General features: G+C 38.2%; 1 protein-coding gene across 1 annotated transcript; it reads left to right on the top strand.

Annotated features, from left to right (window-relative positions):
* The first annotated feature begins 122 nt into the window (after positions 1–122).
* On the top strand, positions 123–22,667 carry SLAIN2 (SLAIN motif family, member 2). The gene is made up of 7 exons (XM_010019460.1): positions 123–266; positions 4,017–4,181; positions 5,759–5,920; positions 6,974–7,333; positions 9,796–9,933; positions 19,870–20,188; positions 22,007–22,667. Exons 1-7 carry the CDS (start codon positions 125–127, stop codon positions 22,071–22,073), a joined length of 1,353 nt encoding a protein of 450 aa, XP_010017762.1. The 5' UTR covers positions 123–124; the 3' UTR covers positions 22,074–22,667.
* Positions 22,668–23,180: the final 513 nt, after the last annotated feature.

The raw sequence follows: 23,180 nt of genomic DNA, 5'->3' as shown, positions 1-23,180 counted from the left end.
ACTGTACATACAATAGAACAATAGAAATAGCATAGTATGTGGTATTTTATTATATGCCTGATCTTTGCTCATTTTGCCTATCTTCATATAATCAGGTTTTTTTCCTCTCCTTTTCAGGTTATATATGTCCCCAAAGAAGAAACTGACTCCAGTGCAAAAATGTGTCAGTCCTTTAGTTTGGTGCAGGCAGGTATTGGATTACCCCAGTCCTGACGTTGAATGTGCTAAAAAGTCACTGATCCACAGGCTGGAACAGACAATGTCGGGTGAGTTCCTGCATACTGACACTGGGTTTTACATACTCTGAAACAGAGTCAGAATTAGCCAGTAGGTAGTTGTGAGATAGGAGAGTGAGATCCAGCAGTTGTCTTCTGTCTAAAGTTTTCATTATGGTTTGTGAACAGTAATTCTAATCATTTTCTGGACTGTACCAATAAAATGAAAGGAAGGATTAGACCATGAGTCAGAATTTCAGAGTTTTGTGCTACCTGCATAGTTACAGTTTGGTAAGAAGTTTTCAGGAGGCACATGATCTTGGAGGGTTTCTTACTTTGAAATAAAAACCTGAATTAAACTATCGTAATTGCGTGCTTATCAGTATTTTAACACGGAACTTAGTTTTCTGCTAGATGAGCTATTTTATTTCATCTAAGGAAATGGAAGCTGAAGTTCTTCAATACTTCAGGGACGTAATCTTGATTTCTTTTCCTCCTATCTCAAATAACTTACGATATTGTCACAGTCAGATTAAAAAAATCCAGAGTTTTTGATTTTTCCTTGATACCAATTAGTTGGTTATATTCAAAACTGGAGAAGGTCTAAGTGTTTAGGTGAAGACCTGCATTCCACACTGTTTTATTCCCAGCCTTTTTGATGTCAGAGCAGCAGCAGAACTCCGAAGGTCTGATTAGAATTACCTGCCCATCTGTTTCTTGCTTTAATTTATTTGTTAGAGCCTATATGTATAAAAAAAAAAAAAAAAAAAAAAAAAAAAAAGTTGTGCTGAGACATTAATATCTCTTTTCTGCCTGTATTGCCATCTTTTTGCAGTCTTGCAGTATGGTGATCTGTCTTTTTTTAACTGTTATCTTAAGGAATTAGAATGGCTGGACTTGAGCTAAGAATATGTGAACACACAGTTCCAGCAGTGTTCCCAACTGCCAGCTCCTTTACATGATTATACATAAACTTTATGCTGAGTTTATTTGATTGTAACTTTTTTCCCCCTACTTGGATTCTTTTCTGGAACAATTCAGTCTTTATTCTGGTTTGTACTAAAATCGTTCTTAATAACATTTGAAAACATAATTGGTGGAGCACATGAAAAGTCCATTTCTTCTGAAGATCGTGGGCATAATGCTGAAAGTGCCTTCAGTGTGAGTCACCTGTTGATCTTTCTCTGTTTCTTGTGCTTCGTGTATGCTGTCTTGAAGAATGTCTTTTAATAATAGATAGCTTGCTACGGGAAAAGGCTGAAATTCTAAACAGTGAAAAGTACCCAAGTCACAGGGATTTATGAATGATGATATAAGTTTTGGAATTTGAATACTACTGTGTATTTAGGACTGGATAGCATTTAGGTTAAGTATGGAAAATTGTGTTCATGGTTTAACTTCTTTTCAGAACTGAGTAGAAATTTTCCAGAAGTACCGCAAATTCTGTACCATTAGGGTAACTTTAAAAATTCATCTATTGTTGAAATAGAGAGGCAGGAAGCTTCCCCATGGAACAGACAAACTTGAAAGTTTGATCATTGTCCTGGGTTCAGCTACAGCAGTCATTTTTTCTCCTTCTTAGTAGCTGGTGCAGTGCTGTGTTTTTGACTTTCAGTCTGGGAACAATGCTGATAACACCGATGTTTTTAGTTGTTGCTAAGTAATGTTTACTCTGACCAAGGACTTTCTCAGTCTCATGCTTTGCCAGAGAGGAGGGGAAGCCAGGAGGAAGCAGAGACAGGACACCTGACCCAAACTGGCCAAAGGGCTATTCCATACCACAGCACATCATGCCCAGTATAGAAACTGGGGGGAGTTACCCGGAAGGCCCAGATTGCTGCTCGGGTCGGGCTGGGTATCGGTCGGCGGGTGGTGAGCGGTTGTGTCCTTTTCCCTTGTTATTCCTCTTATCATTATTATTGGTAGCAGTAGTGGTTTGTATTATACCTTAGTTACTGGAGTGCTGTTATCTCAACTCGTGGGAGTTACATTCCTCCGATTCTCCTCCCCATCCCTCCGGGAGCGGGGGGAGGAAGGAAAAGGGGGGGAGTGAGCGAGCGGCTGCGTGGTTCCAAGTTGCCGGCTGGGCTTAAACCACAACAATCATTCATATCATGTGTCTAGGTAACTACTTTTTTTTTTTTCCATATACCTGAGAATCTGCTTCTGACAGTGATACTTGCAAGAATATCACAATTAATCTATAGTATTAATAGGGAAAAATAGTAGCAGTAGAAAAGATGGGCACCAGTACTGCTGGTTGGAGCAGGTAGCATGGAAACATTAATTTGTAGCAAAAAAAAGAACACTGTGCTTTACAGCAAACAGCCTCCTTAGAGATACAGGGTAGCAGAAAGCTTCACCGGGGAAGGCAGTGCTGCTGGTAACCTTGCGTGTGTTTCCTACCCCACAAATTCTGAATATCTTGTGAATGTCAGAACAAACCAGCAAACAAACAAAAAAAATCTTAACACTGAATAAAGGGATTTTTAGTAAACAAATTACAGTTAAATTCCTTTTCTATGCTGAAACCAGGACAGGCCACTACTATCAGTAGCCTAATTATTAGTGCAGTAATTGAAGCCCTTTTTCAGTAAGAGTAATGTCACAATATTCTTTGAATAGCTTAATTTCTGCCATTTTTTTATTATTTTTTTTTATTTTTTTAGAGCTGCTTTAGTGTATTGCCATATGTTTGCTAGGAACATTCTAGTCAGTTTGTAATATGTGTGCACAGTTTCAATACTGTCATGCCTTAGAGAGTGTGGTTTCTAGCAGCTAGGTGAGCTGCAATTTAATCTAATCTAGATTTATATATAAAAGTTCAGATCGCTAGCTTTCAATTTTACGTTTAGCAATTTAATTTGTTCTTTGTTAGAATACAATTCTGTTCGGGTTTAAACTGAAAGAGTTTTAGGGATTTAGATTAGATGCTAGGAAGAAATTCTTTACTATGAGGGTGGTGAGACAGAGGCACAGGTTGCCCAGAGAAGTTGCGAATGTCCCGTCCCTGGAAGTGTTCAAGGCCAGGCTGGACAGGGCTTTGAACAACCTGGTCTAGTGGAAGGTGTCTCTGCCTGTGGCAGGGCGGTTGGACCTGGATTTTCTTTGACATCCCTTCCAACTGAATTCTATGATTGTACAATTTGATGATAATGGGATTGAAGCCCATGGACATAAAAATCCCAAAGCATTAGAGCAGGAGGTATAGAGAAGGGAAGAATCCTACAGTCATTTTTTTTTTTTTTTGTGCTCAGTAGGTTTGTGGTACTCAGAAACAGAAGCACTCACCCTGCTTAATGTTTTTTCATTCTAGCGTATGCTTTGGAGAATTTTGTAGGTGGTATTGCTTAGTTCTGTGGTGCCAGTCTTGGGATTACTCTTGAAATATTGTGTGATCTAGACAGGTCTGAATTCTGGAGAATTAGACTTCGTGGTGTGCTCTAGTCTGTATGTAATTGTGCATAGAATGTATGTTAGCATAGCTTAGCTACTGCTGTCTTCTGAGTTGCTTCCTTCCTTCTTTCCCATGCTTGCATGGAACATCTTGAAGAGATAAGTTGTTGAGATCTTAAATCCTATTTTTATAAGGAAAAGATCTGCAGCTGTCTTGTTTTGCCACTCCGTCCACAGTGTGGTTGTATCTAGATGAAGAAATCAATTGAAAAACTTCCTAGTGACTGAAATGGTCTGCTTGAGTTGTATAGTAATTAAATCACACTGAACATATCATATAGGGTTGTATTCATTTCTCATTGGTTCCTCCAGTATAATTTGTTGCTTTCGTTCTCTTTCATACAGCTCTCAAGAGACAGAGTTTGTACAGCAGCCCTTTCAGTGCGGTCAGTTATGCGAGCTCCTATAGTCCAAATACCAGTAGCCCCTACAGCAGTGGTTTCAACTCTCCCTCTTCAACACCAGTGAAATCTGCTTTAGTGAAACAGCTCATACCTCCTGGTACCTCAGGTAAGTATGTGTGTCTTGTCTCTCCCTTAGTTCTTCCTCCTCTTCCTTTCAAAAACATGTGCTTGATATCTGCTTTGAACTAGAGTAAGAAAGACACCAAAAGTTGTCAGTCTTTTGTAGGATGTTTGCATCATGCAGTATTTAAGCTTTTTAGGAAAGGCTTTTTTTTACAGACTTTCTGGCACGAGAGATACATTTAAAATGTTTTCTCTGGATGTCCATGTCCCTAAAATCACTGATGCATTTTAGACCAAAATGTGTAGCTTTTTAGTTCTGTGGAGTCCCAACATACATAAATGGCTTCTAGAATTGGCCCTGTAATTGACTGGGATAGTAGGTGTTTAAAGGTTAGGTGCTGGTAGTTGTAAAATCTTAGCAACAACCCTATTACTTACTGACTGCAATATGTGGTATGCAGTGTGTATCCATCATTACTTCTGAGATATAAACAATATAATCAAAGGAAGAAGCATGTATTTTAATTAGAGGCATTCTGTTAGGGTTTGCAGTCATCAGTATAAACAATTTAAAGCTATTCCCCCGTGTCCTATCACTACACACCCTTGTAAAAAGTCTTTTTCCAGCTTTCTTATACGCCTCCTTCAGGTACTCGAAGGCTGGTCTAAAGTCTCCCTGGAGCCTTCTCTTCTCCAGGCTGAATAAGTCCAACTCACTCTCACAGCTCCACATCCTTCGTATATTGGGGGACCCCAGAGCTGAATGCAGTACTACAGATCAGTACTCATGAGAGTGGAGTATAAGCAGAGAATCACGTTTCTCAACCTGCTGGTCATGCTTGTTATCGTGGTTCAAGCCCGGCCGGCAACTTGGACCCAGGCAGCTGCTTGCTCACTCCCCCTGCCCCTTCCTTCCTCCCCCCGCTCCCGGAGGGATGGGGAGGAGAATCGGAGGAATGTAACTCCCACGGGTTGAGATAACAGCTCTCCAGTAACTAAGGTATAATACAAACCACTACTGCTACCAATAATAATGATAAGGGAAATAACAAGGGAAAAGGACACAACCGCTCACCACCCGCCGACCGATACTCAGCCCGACCCGAGCAGCGATCTGGGCCTTCCGGGTAACTCCCCCCAGTTTCTATACTGGGCATGACGTGCTGTGGTATGGAATACCCCTTTGGCCAGTTTGGGTCAGGTGTCCTGCCTCTGCTTCCTCCTGGCTTCCCCTCCTCCCTGGCAGAGCATGAGACTGAGAAAGTCCTTGGTCAGAGTAAACATTACTTAGCAACAACTAAAAACATCAGTGTTATCAGCGTTGTTCCCAGGCTGAAAGTCAAAAACACAGCACTGCACCAGCTACTAAGAAGGCGAAAAAATGACTGCTGTAGCTGAACCCAGGACACTTGTTTTGATGCAGCCCAGCATATGGCTGGCTTTCTGGGCTGCGAGCACATACTGCCAGCTCATGTGCAGCTTTTCATCAACCAGAATTGGCATTAGGCTCAGTCAGAATCTGGTTTTAGGTTGGTGGTTCTTCCACTAGGAAATAAATACAGCTTGCTTTTTTTTTTTATTTTTATTTTTAAACATTTTCTACTTATTTTCTTTCTGTAGGTCATCTTAAAAGTTCAGCAGATAGAAATCCTCCCCTAAGTCCACAGTCCTCTCTGGATAGTGAATTAAGTGCATCAGAGATGGATGAAGACTCTATTGGGTCTAATTACAAGCTAAATGATGTTACAGATGTGCAAATTCTAGCACGAATGCAGGAAGAAAGTAAGTATTTTCCATTTTGAAAACAAAGTGGAGCAGTTGTTTGTTTTTTCTTTTTAAATTGAATAGCTCACTAGCACTTGCTTAGCAGGAGTGGAAAAAGGGGTGTAGATTCTATTATGGATGGACAAATGTAATTCTCCTGAGAAGGCTGGCAGAGGACTTCTGCCTTCAGTATAAGGAAAGGAAATTACTCTACAGAAGTGTTTTTTAGGAACAGTGGATGAAAGAAATCCTAGAGAGAGTATGAACTTGTAGCATGTACTTACTCAATCTAAAAGGATGGTCGTTAGACTGGGCTATTGCTTGCCACCAGTCTTCTCAGAAGATATGTGCCTTCTTGATTTAGTCCTGTGTTGTTGACATCAGTGCTTAAACCATGATTTAAGTTACCAAAATGTTAAGTAAATAGGGTAAAGAATAGTTAAGAAAAGGATCTACATAGCTGTATCTCTTATTATAGGTTTAACTGAGACTTAGTCTTTTTTGCCCCTTGAGACTGCAGAAAGTGGCAGTAATTTCAGTTGTCTAACCAGGTGGTCCCCAGACTTTTTTATTTCGTGCCCCTATCAGTGGATTGTTTTGCATACATCTGGGGTGCATGCACCCCACTTTGGAGACCACTGGTCTGAAAACTCTAGTTTCTCTAAGGGGTAGCTGTTTTGTTGTATTTACTAATACATTGCAAGAGACATGTCATCATGGCTGCTATTACTATGTTATATTACTATGTTATATATATGTTAAAATTAAGATGATACCAAAATTAAGATGTGCTGCTAATATCCAGCCTGGGAGAGGAGATGAACAAGTACACAACACAACTATACTGATGATTGCTGTGGTAAGAAAAGGAATGAGGTCACCTACTTATTTCAAGACATTATCAGCTGGTAGATAACTTTTGTTGGTAGTAAGCTGGAATTAATTTAATGCCTTAAAAGGAGTTAAGGCAAGCCACATTTGAGTTTCAGCACTGGGTGGATAATTTGTATGTAGTGTCTCTACTTTGAACCATTTGTGGGCTGAAAGCAAGTATGTTCTCATGGTTGCCAGGCCTCCGGCAAGAGTATGCAGCAAGTGCTTCTCGGCGTAGTTCTGGCTCTTCTTGCAATTCTACAAGGCGAGGCACGTTCAGCGATCAGGAGCTTGATGCACAGAGTTTAGAAGATGAAGAAGATGGCACACATCACGCAGTGCACCCTGCTGTTAATAGGTTCTCACCATCACCTCGCAGTTCTCCCTGGCCTTCACCAAAACAATCTCCAAGGAATTCACCTCGCTCCCGATCACCTGCTCGAAGCATAGAATACAGTAGAGTTTCACCCCAGCCTATGCTTAGCCGTTTACAGCAACCTCGTCTTTCACTTCAAGGCCACCCTACAGATTTGCAGACTAGTAATGTAAAAAATGAAGGTAAAAAGCTGTGTTTCATGTTAATTGCGCAGGTAGATGTGTAGTTCCTGTAAAGAATTTTGGTGCTTAAACTATATGCCAGTGTAACATCACAGTTTAATCTTGGAGATGTTGAAGAAAAAGCAGAGCAAGGAAAGCTTAAATTCTGCTGGGGAACCCTTACAGTCAGATGGAGTTGATAGGCTTGTATTTATTTTAGGCATTATTCAGTTTCCCAGTGTAATTGAGTTTCATAGTGACCGAGTTCTATCTTTGGCAGGCAAATGCACTAAAATAAAGCAGCGCCAAGGAAACTATCACTCACCAGTAGGATTAGGCCTTCCAGATGGTGGAATAAAACACAGGGAAAAGTAGCTGTGGTCAGATGAGAGTAACTGGCAATTTATGCATGCTTGTAGCCTGTGAGATAGCTGAACACTTTCTTTTGGCAATGCAGGACTCTGAACTCTTTGAGCATGAATATAGCCTTAAAAATCTTAGTACTTAAGTCATGCATTTATTGGATATTTTAGATATTGCAAAGCTGGGCAAACTGTGGCATAACAAAAAATAAAGCTTTCAGTGAAGTTGACACAGTTATGCTATATTGGCATAGAACAAAATAATGTGATCCTGATATGGTTTTGCTTCTTGAATGTACTTTTTCCTGGTAGCAATCTGGCAGAAGCTCCTTTAACTGGGCTGAAATCTTACAAGCATATTCCCTTTTTAACAATTATAGTTGCTAAATAAAAATAAAATCTTAAATTCAGAAAGAATATACATTTATATATTAGGAATTCACCTTATTTTTTCCACTTTCTGGTAAGATGGATACAAAATGTCTGTAGCAGACATGATGTAGAAATGCATTTTTAAACAGTTTATTTTTGGGGCCAGGGAGTTGGGAAGGAGTGTGGGTGGTGTTTGTTCTGTTGGCTTTTTTTCCCACTAATACAGCAGGGAGGTCTGTATCAGAATTTTATCAACCAAGAAACTTTAGAATTTTAATCAGGAAAATAAGTGTGCTAAACCAGAGCTTCTTGGGAAGATGATCCTGCATGTTTAATTAGCTGTTCAAGAATATCTTCGGAAGGGTTAGCTCAGGTCTCATCTAGTAATAGTGGTTTGAGGAATTTTCAGGAATATAGGAAAAGGTGCAATGCAAAAGCTGATCTATTATATTGTGACTTAATTGAGAATTTCCATTCTTTTCTGTGGCTTCATGAAAGTCTTAATGTGTGCTAGGTGAGCTACAACAAAATATCCTATGAGAGGCAAGGTACCCAAAGCTGGTATGCCACATACCAGAGGGATCAAAATAGAGCATGCGATCATGTGTTTCTGAAACACTTCCAAGGAATTCTCATGCAGTGTTTTTTGTGTAGTTGAACGTCACTTGGATATTCAGAGTTGATGCAGCAGCAGCCAAAAAACAGTTGTTTGGGATTTCTCTTTTTTTCCGCTCTAGAACGGTTAGAGGGATATTTGGTTGACACGGTTCAACAGTGATAAAACTGCAGTGCAAAGCTATGCAATGCAAGCTATTAAGTGCAGAATGTACACTTGTTGGAATATTCAGCCTGTGTAGACTCCTTTAAAGTTTTCATCTTTAGTGCTTATGCAGTAGCATACTTCTTTCCTGCATCCCTCTACACAATCAGGCTAACGTCTTGTCCTGACAGAGCATCTGCAGTCTTCTATCCAGCATAGTCATCAACCCAGCCTTGCATGGGTTGGAGATACACAGAATGTTGTTAGATTTGAGAAATATTTGATGGCATCTTTTTGTATTCTGTGAGTGATGGTACAAATTTGGAAGACCCTTGAAGAACCAGTATTAGTTGAATAGATGGTCAAGTTGTATGTAAAGATGAGGCATAACTGGACACTTTAGTCATTTTGAGTGCTGTGTATGAAGAGTTTCTTTCCAAGTGGGTGGCTGCTGTTTGTTGTATAATGTGCTGATATGTGACTGGGTAGCCCCAAAAGTTGACTCAGATAGTAAAAATATGTTTTTAATCTTCAGGTTAGCATTCTGTATTATAAATAACTTTCTAGGTAAAGACTCTGAAAACTGTGCAGAACTGCAGATTAGGTTTGCCCATTCCATTTCCATAAGAGTAGAACAAAACAAAACCCAGAGACTCATAATCCAGATATGTTTCAATTTCAAAATATTCTATGCTTGACTTTTTTCACCACAGTGAAATACATGTTCTTGCCTTTTTTTTTTTTTTTTTTTTTTTTTTTTTTTTTTTTTTTAAATTTTTGTATGTGGTAGATCTCAGAATAATACGGCACTTGAGTTCAAGGTAATGGAAGGACTGTAATGTAACAAAGTAAGTTTTTAATTTGCAGTGTAGTTTAATATGGCTAACATTGCGTTGCTTAGATTTGGGGTTCAACTATGGGTTCGTAACCTGAACTTTGTCCAGCATCAGATTACATGTTGTGGTATCTTTCTGTATTATTTTGTACAGAAAAACTAAGGCGTAGTCTTCCAAACCTGTCCAGGACATCTAGTATCCAAGCTGAGTCTGTGAAAAACAGCAGAAGTGACTCAAACTTTCAAGTGCCAAATGGAGGAATACCTCGCATTCAACCTCAAGCCTCAGCCAGTAAGTACCTTTAGTGGCACTTTGAGTATATTTTAGAATTGAGTGATGGTCCTCAGGTGTCTTCCAGTTTCATGGCAAAGAGAAACATTTCATGCCATACTGGAGTTGCTAATCTTGATTTTGGATCATACCTGTGTGAATGTGCTTTTTTGGTACACAAAATCTGGTACTGATTATATTCAAAGAATGTCTGATCTCTCACTAAGGTATCATTCACAGTTTCCTAAAAATATATGTAGAAGTGCTATGAAGAGTATGAATACAGTAGTTAGACATTTCAGAAACTATTTGTTTTATATGATTTACTGAGGGTATAATGCTCTGTTCTGTTTTGCTTACAGACTACAGAAACTTACTAGGCTATTAGAATAGTACCTAGATGATGTTTATTGCCTTTTTCTTTTTTTTAAACTAGTGAAACCTAATCTGATAACATTCATGCCAGTTTAACCTTTGTTTTGCAGTTTCTTCTTTTTGTTTGTCACCTGGGCATGATATTCAGTTAAAGTTTTTTACTTTTTTTTCTTTTCCGTTTTTTTTTGTTTGTTTTTTTTTGTTTGTTTTTTTTTGTTTGTTTTTTTTTTTTTGTTTTTTTGTTTGTTTTTTTTTTTTTTTTTTTTTTTTTTTTTTTTTTTTTGTTTGTTTTTTTTTGTTTGTTTTTTTTTTGTTTGTTTTTTTTTGTTTTTGTTTTTTGTTTTTTTTTTAAGAGATGATTGCTCCTTAGAAAATGCTTGGATGAACCTGTGCCCCATGAAACAAATTAGCCCATTGCTGGGCTAGTGGCTGCTAGCTTGTCCAAAAGGGAACTGTTGACAGGAGAATGCTGCTGATCTCACAAGTCTCTTGAAAATGGTGACCTTAAAGAAGCCAAAGCAAATGAAACATGTTCAGTGCTTCTTTATATGTCAATATTGCCAGTTCGTGTTATTTAAATGTTTCCTGACTTTTATTTTAAAACAAGTTTCAGAATTTAATAACCTTATGTGACATTTTCAAAGGAAGAACACATTATGAATATTATTATGTGTAGAGCTTTGAACTATAAAAGTTCCATGATAGAAGTTCATCAGAAATATAAATATTTGACTGGAAATGTAAGATAATATTTGTGAGTGAAGCGAAATAATTTTTTCTACCCATTCAGAGGTAAAGGCAAACTGGCATACCTAGTTGGCCTTGTTAACTGGTCCTTTCATAACAGCATGTTAATGCAACCACTTACAGTTAAATACAGAATACAGACCATGCCAAAGAGTACAAGATTTCTATCTTTTTAGTGGCTTGGATGAGGTATCAGTCACAGGTGCGTGATACTGTAGCCAAAGAAGTTAGTGTGACCTGGTGATTGTTCATACAGGTTATCCCAGCATCCTGTCACCTTGCCCTCTTCTTCCACTATTCACAAACACTCAGAATGTGGGATTTACAACAGCAGGGGCATGTGTGTAGTTCAAATGCAGGACTGTTATCTGTTAGGCAGGCTTATCAAACTATGAAGCACTCAGACCAGTTGGACAGCAGCTCTCCCAACTGTGTTATTTTTGTGATAGGAAGATTAATCAAAATCACTTGAAAGAAAATGAAGGAAAAAATATTTTTAGTTAAAATCCTTAGAAGTTTTAAAATTCAGTGAACTGGGAATGGAAGAGCACAGAGGGCAGCTTAGTTGGCTAGGCGGCTATTTCCGGTATTAAAAAGTATATTCACATTGAAACTTTATGGAAAGATCAGATAGCAGAAGTCTCAATATTTGGTATTTAGTGAGTTACTTAATTGCAGGAGCCAAAGTAGTGCGACTTATGTTTTTACATATATAATTCTTTTCAACTTGTGGATGCACTGAGAATCACAGAAATTAGGTGGATTTGCTTGCCTTTCATAAAACCTTTCCCCAGATATGAACCACTGTAGACCAACTTACATTTAAGTGTAAGTTAAGTATCACTAATAAAGCCCCGATTTCTAGCTTTTACAGTTTCCCTGCTCTTACAGATGTTTGTCAGAGTCTTGCTATTGACAATCGTAAAACGGTTTGTGTGTGAAGTCGATGAGTAAGTATCTTTGCTTAGTCTGGATTAAAAAAACTTCTGCAAAACTGTACATCGTATAAAAATTTCCAGAATTGTGTCCTCCTTGTTGTATGGTTGTGTTTTATTTTCATTGGTTTTATATTTTGTCATCTTGCACAAAGCATTGTTAAATTGCAGCAAATCTTTGTTTTCCCTTGGCAATGACTTATGGGTCTTGGGATTCGAAGCATATTCATACACCTGCTAGTTTTGCATGAGCTTACGTTTGCAAGGATGCTGGCTTGCCACCCGAGGTCACTACTTTCTCCTTGTCAAAGATCTGCTGTTCATAATTTACTTGCACATTTGCTGTGGCTGCAATACTGAACTTGCTATGGTTGCTGGCATTCAAAAATGAGTTAGGAATCCAGTAAGTTTCTGAAAAGCCAATTCCTGTTATGGTTTCATAGGCAAATTGTACACACTTGCTTAAAGAGTAGAGGGAATATCTATAATATGGTCAGAGGTACAACTGTAAAACATGAGAACATTTCTAAGTTTTAGCTGTAATGTGAAAAACTGAAATACTTTAAGACAGTGAATTAAATAGCAGTTGTAACTATTAGAACCTTCCCTAACATCCAGTTTTCCATGCCATTATGTAGAAAGTACAAGTACTTTTTTTAATACAAAAGTAGTAAGTATTTCACCTTAAAACACTGGGAGATACAGTAATACTTGTGTTCTCCAAGGACTAAGTATCTTTTAAGGCGTTAGAATGACAGGAAGTCTCTGTACTTGGGTCCTGTACCACATAGATTGTGCAAAGCTGTAAAACTTCTAGGGTGGTTTCCATGTAGGATCTACGTGCTTTATAGCGAATAGTGCGTGATACTTTTGTGCTTACGTGGCACTATTAGCACGTGAATGTTAAATCTGTAAGCAGAGCTAAATATAATACTTTTTCAAAGAGCTAAGCTGTAGATTGTTCAAACCTCTCAGTAACTAGTCTGCTTGCCAAGATCCAGTTGCTTGGCATGTAAAGGAAGAAAACGTATGTTTTGAGGAAACTGAGGATTCTGTTTGTTGATCAGAAGTAAATGTAAGTACATGTGTTGAGTACTTGTGACAGGTAATGTAATAGCATACAGAGCAGCACTTCAAGAGCAGCACTAGAGTGTGGATAAGCATGCACTCCACGCTTGTCTCAAACTGCATGTTTCCTCAGCATTGCTCACGTCGCACAGCCTGAAGTTCTCAGTGGTTCAGTGCACAGAATTGTTTAGCTATCAAGTCTTTATTTCCCAGAGCCTCCATTTAGAAGGAAGGAATATGAGTGACACATTTGAAATTATTTCTATATCATTCCACATCTCTGACTTGCATGTAGTGTAAATAATGATGAGGGAAGAAACTTAGTGCCATGTACAGTAGCATATTTAAATGTAACTAAATGAATTAGGGCAAACTAAATTCAAGATCATAAATATGAAGAAAGAAGCTGTTCTTCATTTTGTGTGGTATAACAAAACACTGATTCAGCAAAAAAAATGGTATAATGGAATACTTGTGGACAGGAACACTCTGGCCAGTGGTCTGCCTCACTAAATTCCTAGGAATTGTGCTCATTTTTAAACATCTTACTGTGCTTAACTGGCTGTTCATGGGTATGCCTTGGAAGAAGTTTATAGGGTGGTTTTTTTTCTTAATAGCAGCAGGCAGCATTTTATCATGTTGGTTATTAAGACTAAAAATATGACCACTAGTCATATTTTCAGAATAAAGGTAAAACATACGATGAACTTCTTTTATATTCCAAAATATATTGTGAATTTTGCACTGCCTAGGAAAGGTGATGGCAATTATTACATGCTGTCAAGTTTAGAAAAGGATTAACTAATATTGATAGGATTCCAGTTGTTCTTCCTCTACTTTCTTTATAGTGATATTCAGCAGTTGGTGATAGGATTACTGATCTTCCTTACTCAGGGTCAGGATCTTTATGCATAGCTGTCCCCCCATCTTTCTTCCTTCTTACTGTGGAAATAAGCCTTGCTAGTGTAAAAAGTTTTATGCTGGTATAAAACTATTCACTGGCGTGAACAAAGATGTTTATTCGTAATTATCATTTTAAGAAGCCTTTGTGTAGGCAAAGCTTTTTTTCATTGACTACTCTCCTCCTTCCCACCCCTTAAATATGCTGTGGTGAAAATATGCTGAGTTGATGTGTTCCTTCTGGCAGTAGGTAATTCTCTCCTTACCAAGATTCTACAGCTCTTGGAACACTGGCTTCTCTCTTGGTAACTGAGTGGTAGTGAGATCATTTCAAGGCAGTATCAGTCCTTGAACACGCTTAGAAAAAAGGCAGGATAAAGGAGCAAAGGAGCAATAAAAATTTCTGTCATGCTGTCTACATGCTGGCAGATGATAATTCTTAGCATTATGTCCGAGTCCTCTTGCATACCCTTTTGATGAGGAAAAAACTAGACATCTCTCAATGTCTTACGTTTTCATAACTGAAAAATAACCATTTGTTTATAAGATGATCACATTTAGACAAAGATTTATGCTTTTACATAGTGCTAGAATATTTTTTTTAAATCTCTACCAAAAAAAAAAAGTCTTGCTAGATAAATATGATAGTTTTCAACTTAGTATCTAATCTTGCACTCATATTGCTGTAGCATGTTTGCTAGGTGGCTTGTTCTCCCTTTGGTGTATTAATTTTTTTGCCTTTCTGGGCTTTTTGCCCTGCAAGAAGCTTTACTCTTACAGAATCTGCGCATTTTGCACTGCAAAGTTTCTGACACGCTCCTCTGTAACTCTTTGCCACTAAGAGCAAGCACCATTTAAAAAACCCCAACAGCTTTTTTGAGTGTTTCACTCACTCTGTTCCTTGATGCTTCACAAGTGGATGCAATTCTGAAATTCCCAGTAAATTTAGTTTTCTTCTCCTTAGACAAATATAACACTTCTTGTCTTTCAACAGCTCTGCAAAGGCAGAAAAATTTGCCTCGTGCTGCCTTCAAAACCAAACAGTTTCTTCAAACTCCATCTACAAAAGGAGGTAATTAACTTACAACCTCTTATCAAGCTCCAGCAATCTCAGATAATGATTCACCTGCATTAAATTTCACATAATCTAGATTAATAAAATTGCTATTGCATGTTGAGATTAACCAAGTGATCCTTGCTGTATGAAAGGTAATTTTATTGGTCTAAACATTAAAAATGCAACCCTGCATTTTATAGGAGGAAAAGTATTAAATTGGATTTTGTGATAAAATCCAAGGATTGGTGATTTCAAGTGTGAATCAGGAAATCCGGATTAGAAACGTAGGCTCCCAAATCCATATCCATTTGGATGTGAATATTGGACATTTGGATAGTTGGGTTTTTTCATTTTTTGGGGGGAGAGGTTGTGGGTTGCTGGGTTTTTTTGTTTTTTGTTTTTTGTGGGGTTTTTTTATGCTAAAATCCGTTTTTTAAAACAAAAGTTGTAAAAATTGTTCTTTTCTTGATTGTGCAAAAACATGCAGGCAAGTGAAAATATCATCCTTTGTGCTGGAAACAAAAGCTAATGAATTTATCCTTGAGAAGATGAACATAGAATGTCAATTTGGTTTGCACACACCTGCACACATGTGTGTGCTTTCTCTTTTCCCCTCAAAACAGAAAGATTAACACCAACATACAGTGATTTAGATTTGTTTGGTTTTTTCTCAAGGAATTAGAAACTAATGCATAGAATATTCCAGTTTGTGAACAGCTGAAGTCAGCTTCTTTTTGAGAAGAAAATGAAATATATTGAGTCTCGAATCCTGTTGGACAAATCTTAACTGATTTTTAATAAAATCTGTCAGCCTTGTGTGTGAGACTGCCTCGATTTCACTAGTAAGATAATACAGTTCATGATTTTGGTTTTAAGAATAATTGGTCCTGTTTATTACAATCTAGAAGATCTCATTTTACAGATCATGTTTCACCTGAGACCAGTTCATAAGCCCTCTATATGCTAAATCTTTTAAGGATTTTAAGTCCTTTGTGCAGATACTGAGGGTGGCCAACAAGATTGCCTGTGTTTCTCTGTGGTTTAACAACACTCATCTTGCTGAGTCAAGTTCATTCCATGCAGAAAGTTTGAACAAAGTGTAATGACTTTGAAAGAGATTCACACAGCTTAGTAGGAGGTGTCTAACAATCTTCATAATACTCCATACCAAATATAGAAAAGTTCTCTCGAATGTTCTACTTTGGCATAAGACCACCACCTCAATTCCTCTGCAGAGCTTTCTGTGCTGTCTTTCCAGTTGGCCATGCCTTCACTTTCAAATGGATTTGTGGAACACTTACTAGATCGATGGCATAGGCTGGAGCTATGGAAATGTACAGAAAATTAAATTATTTCCAAAATTTTATTTAACCTTAGAGAATGAGGAACAGAGCATGTTGCACTGCCAGTTACATATTCCAGTTTATATCCAGTTGCTATCATTCCTCACTGCAAATGAGGACCCAACATGTTCTTTTCAGTTATTTGCTATTTTATAGTCCTTGATTGTGCTGATTTTTCTTGCTTCTGGTCTGGGTTATGCAGCAATGAAACAAGACTTTTGTTCCAGAATAATAAACAACTATGAGCAGCAGTTGGTGTTAGTTTTTTAAAACTGTTCATTACACAGCCTGACCCCTTTCACACACACACTGTGGCGCTTTTCTATTTTTTCACCATTTTGTGTAAAATGGTTCAAAATACATTTAAATAACTACTTATTTCATTGTAACAGATTTGTTAAGGCTTAAACAGCAATCCAGTATCAGTCAGATCACAAAATCATTGAATAGTCTAGGTCATCTAATACAACCCCCCTGCAAGGGGCAGAGACATCTCCAACTAGATCAGGTTGCTCAAAGCCCCATCCTACCTAGCCTTGAATGTTTCCAAGGATGGCGCATCTACCACCTCTCAGGTCAACCTGTTCCAGTATTTCACCACCCTCATAGTAAAGAATTTCTTCCTTGTATTTAGTCTGAATTTCCTCTCTTTTAGTTTAAAACCATTGCCCCTTGTCCTAACACTACATGCCCTACCATGAAGTCTATCCCTGTCTTTCTTTACAAGCCCCTTCAGGTACTGAAAAGCAGCAATAAGGTCTCACTGGAGCCTTTGCTTCTCCAGGCTGAACAATGTCACTCTTTCAGCCTGGCCTCACAGGAGAGGTATTCCATCCATCTGATAATTTTTGTGACCCTGCTACAACAGGTCCATGTCTTCCCTGTTCTGTGATGACAGAACAGTTTATTGATTCCTGTCATTTTGCCTCATCTGTTCTTTTGTATCGGTCCGAATCATCTCATCATGCTGGTTATGATTTAACAACTGCATTAGAATGGATTTTGGTTTCAAGTTGGCATGCAGCAGCTGGCCTTGGGGTGCAAGTCAGATAAGACTGTAGCTTCACAGCATCCTACTTTGCCGGGGAGGGACCTCTTGTTCCCTGCCCACATTCCAAGGTGGAATCCAGGGAGATCTAAATGTCATGACTGCACAGTGCCATTTATTTTTATTCTTGCCAGATGTCTTAATTGTAGTTGGTTCTAGTTGTTTAGTGTCTAAGGAGATGGAGTTATGTAAAGATGTTAAGCACTACCCTTGCATGTTTGTGGGTTTTTTATTAAACATGGATCAGCTCAATACTGCACATGGGTATTCAGATATTCAAGTAGCCTTTGACTAAGACAGTACCCAACTCTTTATGATCCTGCCTTACAAATAGACCAAACAGAGTTTTATTAAATACCCAAAACTGCTCTAAGACAAAATTCTTTATATGTACAGCAGAATTATTAGGCAGTTTGCCAGAGATTGCATCATGTGGACTGCTTTGGCGATCACAGTGCATTGGAAGACAATTCATTCCTTTATGTACAAGAATGAATACAGCTCTTGGCAATGTCTGCAATGCTGTGCTGACAGGAAGCATTTTATGAATTGACAGCGCAAGTTGGAAGCATGGTAAAATATGGTCAACGGAAAACTGGAGAGAATGGAGAGGACTGATTTACTAGGTGCTTACTTTCACTGGGAATGTGACATGCTTTCTTCAGTAACAACTTTTCATTGCTTATTTTCTGTACCTAAAACTTTTCCCTGTTGTGCCTGTAAGAGGCCCAAAGCTGTATTCACTTTTTATAGACTGGAATGGTTCTGTCAGTCAGTTACTAACATGATGCTGTATTTATGTTCCAGGCAAGCGTTGTAATGAGAAGTTTAGTGATAAAAGCTCCCTATGTTTACACTGTAAAATCATTTGGAAATTCTGCGGATTCAATTGCACCAATGTTGCAGGCAGTGTCACATTTTAAAAACTTGTGGTGTGTAATCTATCTTAGTCCTAGGAGCACTTTGTTGCTGCTCTTGTCCAGTCATTCTGCTGCTAATGCTTTCCTTAATCCATCCTCTAGCTTGACACCAAGGTTTTTATTTATTCTCCTCGCTATTTACCAACTGCCATGTATTGTTGACATATCTGTGACCTTTTTCATCAGCTTTTCCCATGAGCGGCTTCATGCTGTGTTTGATACTGCCATCAGTGGAAAGACTCTCTTGGATAATCAAGAAAGGAATCAAATCCAATTCACATCTGTAATGAGGCACATGTAGGGGGTGTCTAGGAAGATTAGTAAGAAATGTCTTCGAAATACAACCTGAAAACTACCACTTCCTCTGTACCCCATTTAGGATGCCATGTTTCTGTCATTACTTGTCCCTTCTCTCACTCTTCATGTTCTTAGTAAATCTACCTTGTGAAATGATAATAACAGCTATGTGAAGGACCATCTTTATGTAGAGCATCTGTCAAAGAGGACACAACTTTGGTCTCTGTGTAAAAAAAAGTTTATTTAGTGGAGGAAACAATAGTTCATGCAAATTCACTAAATGTAAATGTGATTTCGTTTTACTTTCCTGATTGTCCTATGTTGACTGTTCCAGACCCACTCTAGTCAGTTTGAAAAGCTGATGAAATTCCATTTGTATTAAGATGAGGGATTAGTTTAAGTATTCTGTTTAGTGATACATTATGCATAATTTGAACATATTTCTCATACTTGTGAAGAATTTTGCTGAAGATTTGGCATTATCAAAGAACTGTTGAATATTCTAGCTTACAACCCTTTCCCAGAACGGACTTGATAAAGACCTTAAATACTAACTCAGATAGAAAGTATTTGCATACAGATGTTAGTTATACTGATAATTTGGATAATGGCTATAGGAAGAGGAAGGCTATAAATTGTTATAGTTGTCTGAGTTAAGTTTCATATCAGCACCTTAATCTTTCTGGGGGTTTGGCTGAACCTGTCTTCTTTTTTTCATCAGCCAACAAATCTGGACCATGACCATGTCTTTAGGTGAATTCTAGTTCAAAGGATTGAATTCTAGTTCAAAGGATTACGTTAAAAAGAATTGCATAAAAGAAACACTAAGGTGCCCTGAACTCAGAATTTTGTCATTGAAGACTAATACACACTTTGAATCTATTTAAAGACCGTATCACGCTAGAATATAGTATTCTTCAACATGTTCTTTCAGGAATGGGAATTAGGTTCACATGCTTCCAGAGCAGTTAACAAATATTTTCTCCTCTGTTTCTTTTGATTTGATTGATGGAATGTTAGCGGCTTACTAGTATTACTTATAAATCCAGATAAATATATGTAGTAAGCAAGTGAGGCATTAGTTATGATATCAAAAACACATGACAAAGAGGACATCTGAATTCCTGTTTCTCATTGCTGCTTGACTGGCTGTATTCCATTATACATTCCATATTGTTTGAATATTCACATAAAGTAATTTCCTGTTTTTAATTTCAGTTACAGTATAACTTAAGCTTGAAAGTAACTTCTATGTTTTATTTTCCAGTACCGTCTTCAAGTAAATTCCGCTCACCTGCAGCACCGTCTCCCCTAGCTCTCCGACAACCAGTGAAAGCATTTAGTAACCATGGACCTGGTTCAGTTGCTTCTCCAGAAGCCACGCAGCTGACACACAGTAGTTCTTCACCAGGGCCACTTGCAGCCCAGAGTTCAGGCTTGCCAAGCCCTGCCAGCAGTATTAACAGTACTACTCTTACCAGACCGGCAGGGACAGCAGGGATGAGGAGTGGTTTGCCCAGACCCAGTGCCCCTTCTGCAGGGGGCATCCCAGTGCCTCGTAGCAAACTTGCACAGCCTATTCGCAGGTGAGTATGTGCCAGGCAGTCTTAGCTTGACATTTTCATAATGAATTTTGTACACTGTGTATTTGTACTGCTCCTTTGTGCAGTTCTTAATTTGATCTCAAGGTCTTCAGAATGGAAATGGAGACCTCCACGTGAAGTATTTGCCTGTGTTTCAAAAAGCTTTGAAGCAAAACTGAGAGATAGAGGTTCTTGAATTAGAGAGTGAAAGTGAAATGAATAATAAAAGATACTGAACTAAGTAAATAAAGCATCTTAATATGGTCTGAGAAGGCAGTAAGAATTTGTCTGCATGTGGTAAAAAGTTACAAAATATAGCTGGCAAGTGAAAATTCATTTGTACCACTGAGTGACACATTCTGAAGTCAGAACTATTTTCCTCTTGTAATCTCTAAGTCAAGAAGTGGACCATGGTGAGAACAGTTTCTCTCCTTGGACAGCTAGAAACATTAGGAAGGAAGACACATGAGGACAGAGGCAGCATCCATAGCATTTGTTAAACTTACAAATCAGTGTAATTAACCCACAGGACAAAACAGAATTTTCAGAATATATTCTGTGCTAGCATCCAGCTGTAAAGTTGCTTAATGTCAGAGTGTTTTAGAGAACAGCCACAAAAGAGACGGAGTATTAACTGAAGAGGCTGCACGGACATCTCTCTTTTCCTCAGACATGCCTGCGTGAGAATCAGAAACAGCAATGCATCATTTAGAGTATGTGCTCTTAATGCTGTACTAATGTGGATTTTCACTGAAGGTGTCAAGTGGAAGCCAGCTGACATAAAGCAGTCATCCTTGAGAAATATTAAGAACCTCCATAAACAGAAAGGATAAACAGTTGGTCTCCAGTACTGTAAAAAATACAGAACAGCTGTCAGTAGCAAAGTGGAAGAGTTCTGTTCTGCAGTGAGTGCTGGGCAGGGGAATGACAAGTGACTGTCACAGTAATGACTGTTTTGCAGCCTGCATCTGCACTGTCAGCAGTGTGAAACTTTGTGCAGCAAAAAGCAGTTGTTTTTGACAGGAAATTCTTAATAGTAGTGAAGTCTGTGTTGGCCAAATCACAACTTGTCTGTAGCCAAGTGCTTCTTACACAGCTGTTTTGGGTTGGGATTTTTAAGGTTTGCATACATAGGACAAGAGGAAATAGCCTCAAGCTGCACCAGGGGAGGTTTAGAGTGGATATTGAGAAAAATTTCTTCACCAAAAGCGGGGATCAAGCATTGGAACAGGCTGCCCAGGGGGAGTGGTTGAGTCACCATCCCTGGAGGTATTTAAAGGACAAGTGGATGTGGCACTCAGGGACATGGTTTAGTGGTGGACTTGGCAGTGCTGTGTTAACAGTTGAACTTGGTGATCTTAAAGGTCTTTTCCAACCTAAATGTTTCTATAATTCTATAATGCAGTATCTGTACACAATGCAATAATGAATTATATCTATGCATGTCAAGATTTTGTTGTAAGCAAAATAGAAAACCCTAAACAAGGATTTCCCTGTTTATACATCATGGGCTGGGAGGGAGAAAAAAATGCCTATTTTTAGGTGGCAGGAGATTACTCTGTGAGAATACAAACTTGTAACAGCAAAATGTTTTCTGTCTATATATGCAGATATTTAGCTGACATGGCAGTTGCCAAGATACAACAGAACCTGAAACTGAAAATACTTTGGGGTTTATCTTAATCTGTATTGTAGAGAAGCAAATGAGTGAAGAAGAGTGTATGTTTCAGTTACTTAGAAAAGGTTTAAATTCGTATGTACTGTGGATGGAGACTTCGGCAGTTACGTATGAAACTGAAAAATAATCTCATTTTATTTTAGGTCATTGCCCGCTCCGAAAACTTATGGCAATGTGAAAGATGAGAGTTGGAAAGATGGCTGCTACTGAACTGCAAAGCTTAATGCAAAATACCAGTGCTCATGGATGCTTCCTCACCAGGCTAAAAGACAGCTTGATTATACAAACTGTTCAGATGTGACTTTTGGGATTTGTAAAAATTCCATACCTCTCTGTCTCTAATTAGCACAATCTGGCAGAGATTATAAAGCAGCACTTTAACGACATCTAACATCAGATGTTTGGTGGTCATACAATCACTTCTACATTACATTGCTATCAGTTCTAGGGTTTTTTTTCTTGCTTGCTAAAAATGTATCACTATGAGCATTTATGACAGTGGCCAATGTCTGGGCAAAAACCTAATGAATGCCAAAGAAATGCCCATCTTGAAAAACAGCAAGGATAACAGTCAACTTACATTGTCCAAAACTTCATTTTCAGCCTGTTTGAATTCAGCAGAAAGATTGGTGAATATGTACTGTTGAAACAAGACTATGTTAATCAGAGCTAGTATTCTGATTGCAGACTGCTACAGTGCTAGTGAAACATTGCTTTTAACAATTGTATGAGATTCTCTTTGGGAAGGTGGTACGTACGTCCTCTAGAAAGAATCGGAAGTTAGTCTGGAGGATTAGGCAGAACAGTAAGTAGTAGCCATGGCTTTTATTAACATTAAAGGTTTGAATGTAGCAGACACACACAAATGCAATAGTATAGATTGCATCTTTCCTATGTTGATTTATCAGCTTTACATGCTCTTATATGTTGGATTGCCAAAAGGGCTTAGTATCAGTTGTACAATCTTTCTAACCTTAAAGTTCCTGGCTCAGGAAAGATGGCCTTTGCTATTGTAGCCACATTTTTAACACATGGCTCACTATTTGGGGAAAACTTTTTTTTATAGCAGGTTTCCTTACAAAGGAAAGAGCAAGTCATAATGTTAATTTGTTCTAATACCATACTACTATGCTTGCAGCCTGGAGCAACTGTAAATGCTGATAGTTAAGGAGAAGGAAACACAACTATGCACTTGTAACATACAAATTTTAAGGTAATGAGTTGACTCTTGATGCCAAATGATATTCATTTAGGTGATGTTCCATGGTATGAGGGAGTTTTCTGTATCCTATTTTTTTACTTTCATCCATTTCTTAA

Source organism: Nestor notabilis, unplaced genomic scaffold (genome assembly GCF_000696875.1).
Source record: "Nestor notabilis isolate BGI_N333 unplaced genomic scaffold, ASM69687v1 scaffold9038, whole genome shotgun sequence".
Lineage (NCBI taxonomy): Eukaryota > Metazoa > Chordata > Aves > Psittaciformes > Psittacidae > Nestor > Nestor notabilis.
The sequence above is the reverse complement of the archived record's forward strand: the minus strand, read 5'-3'. Positions and strand labels throughout refer to the sequence as shown.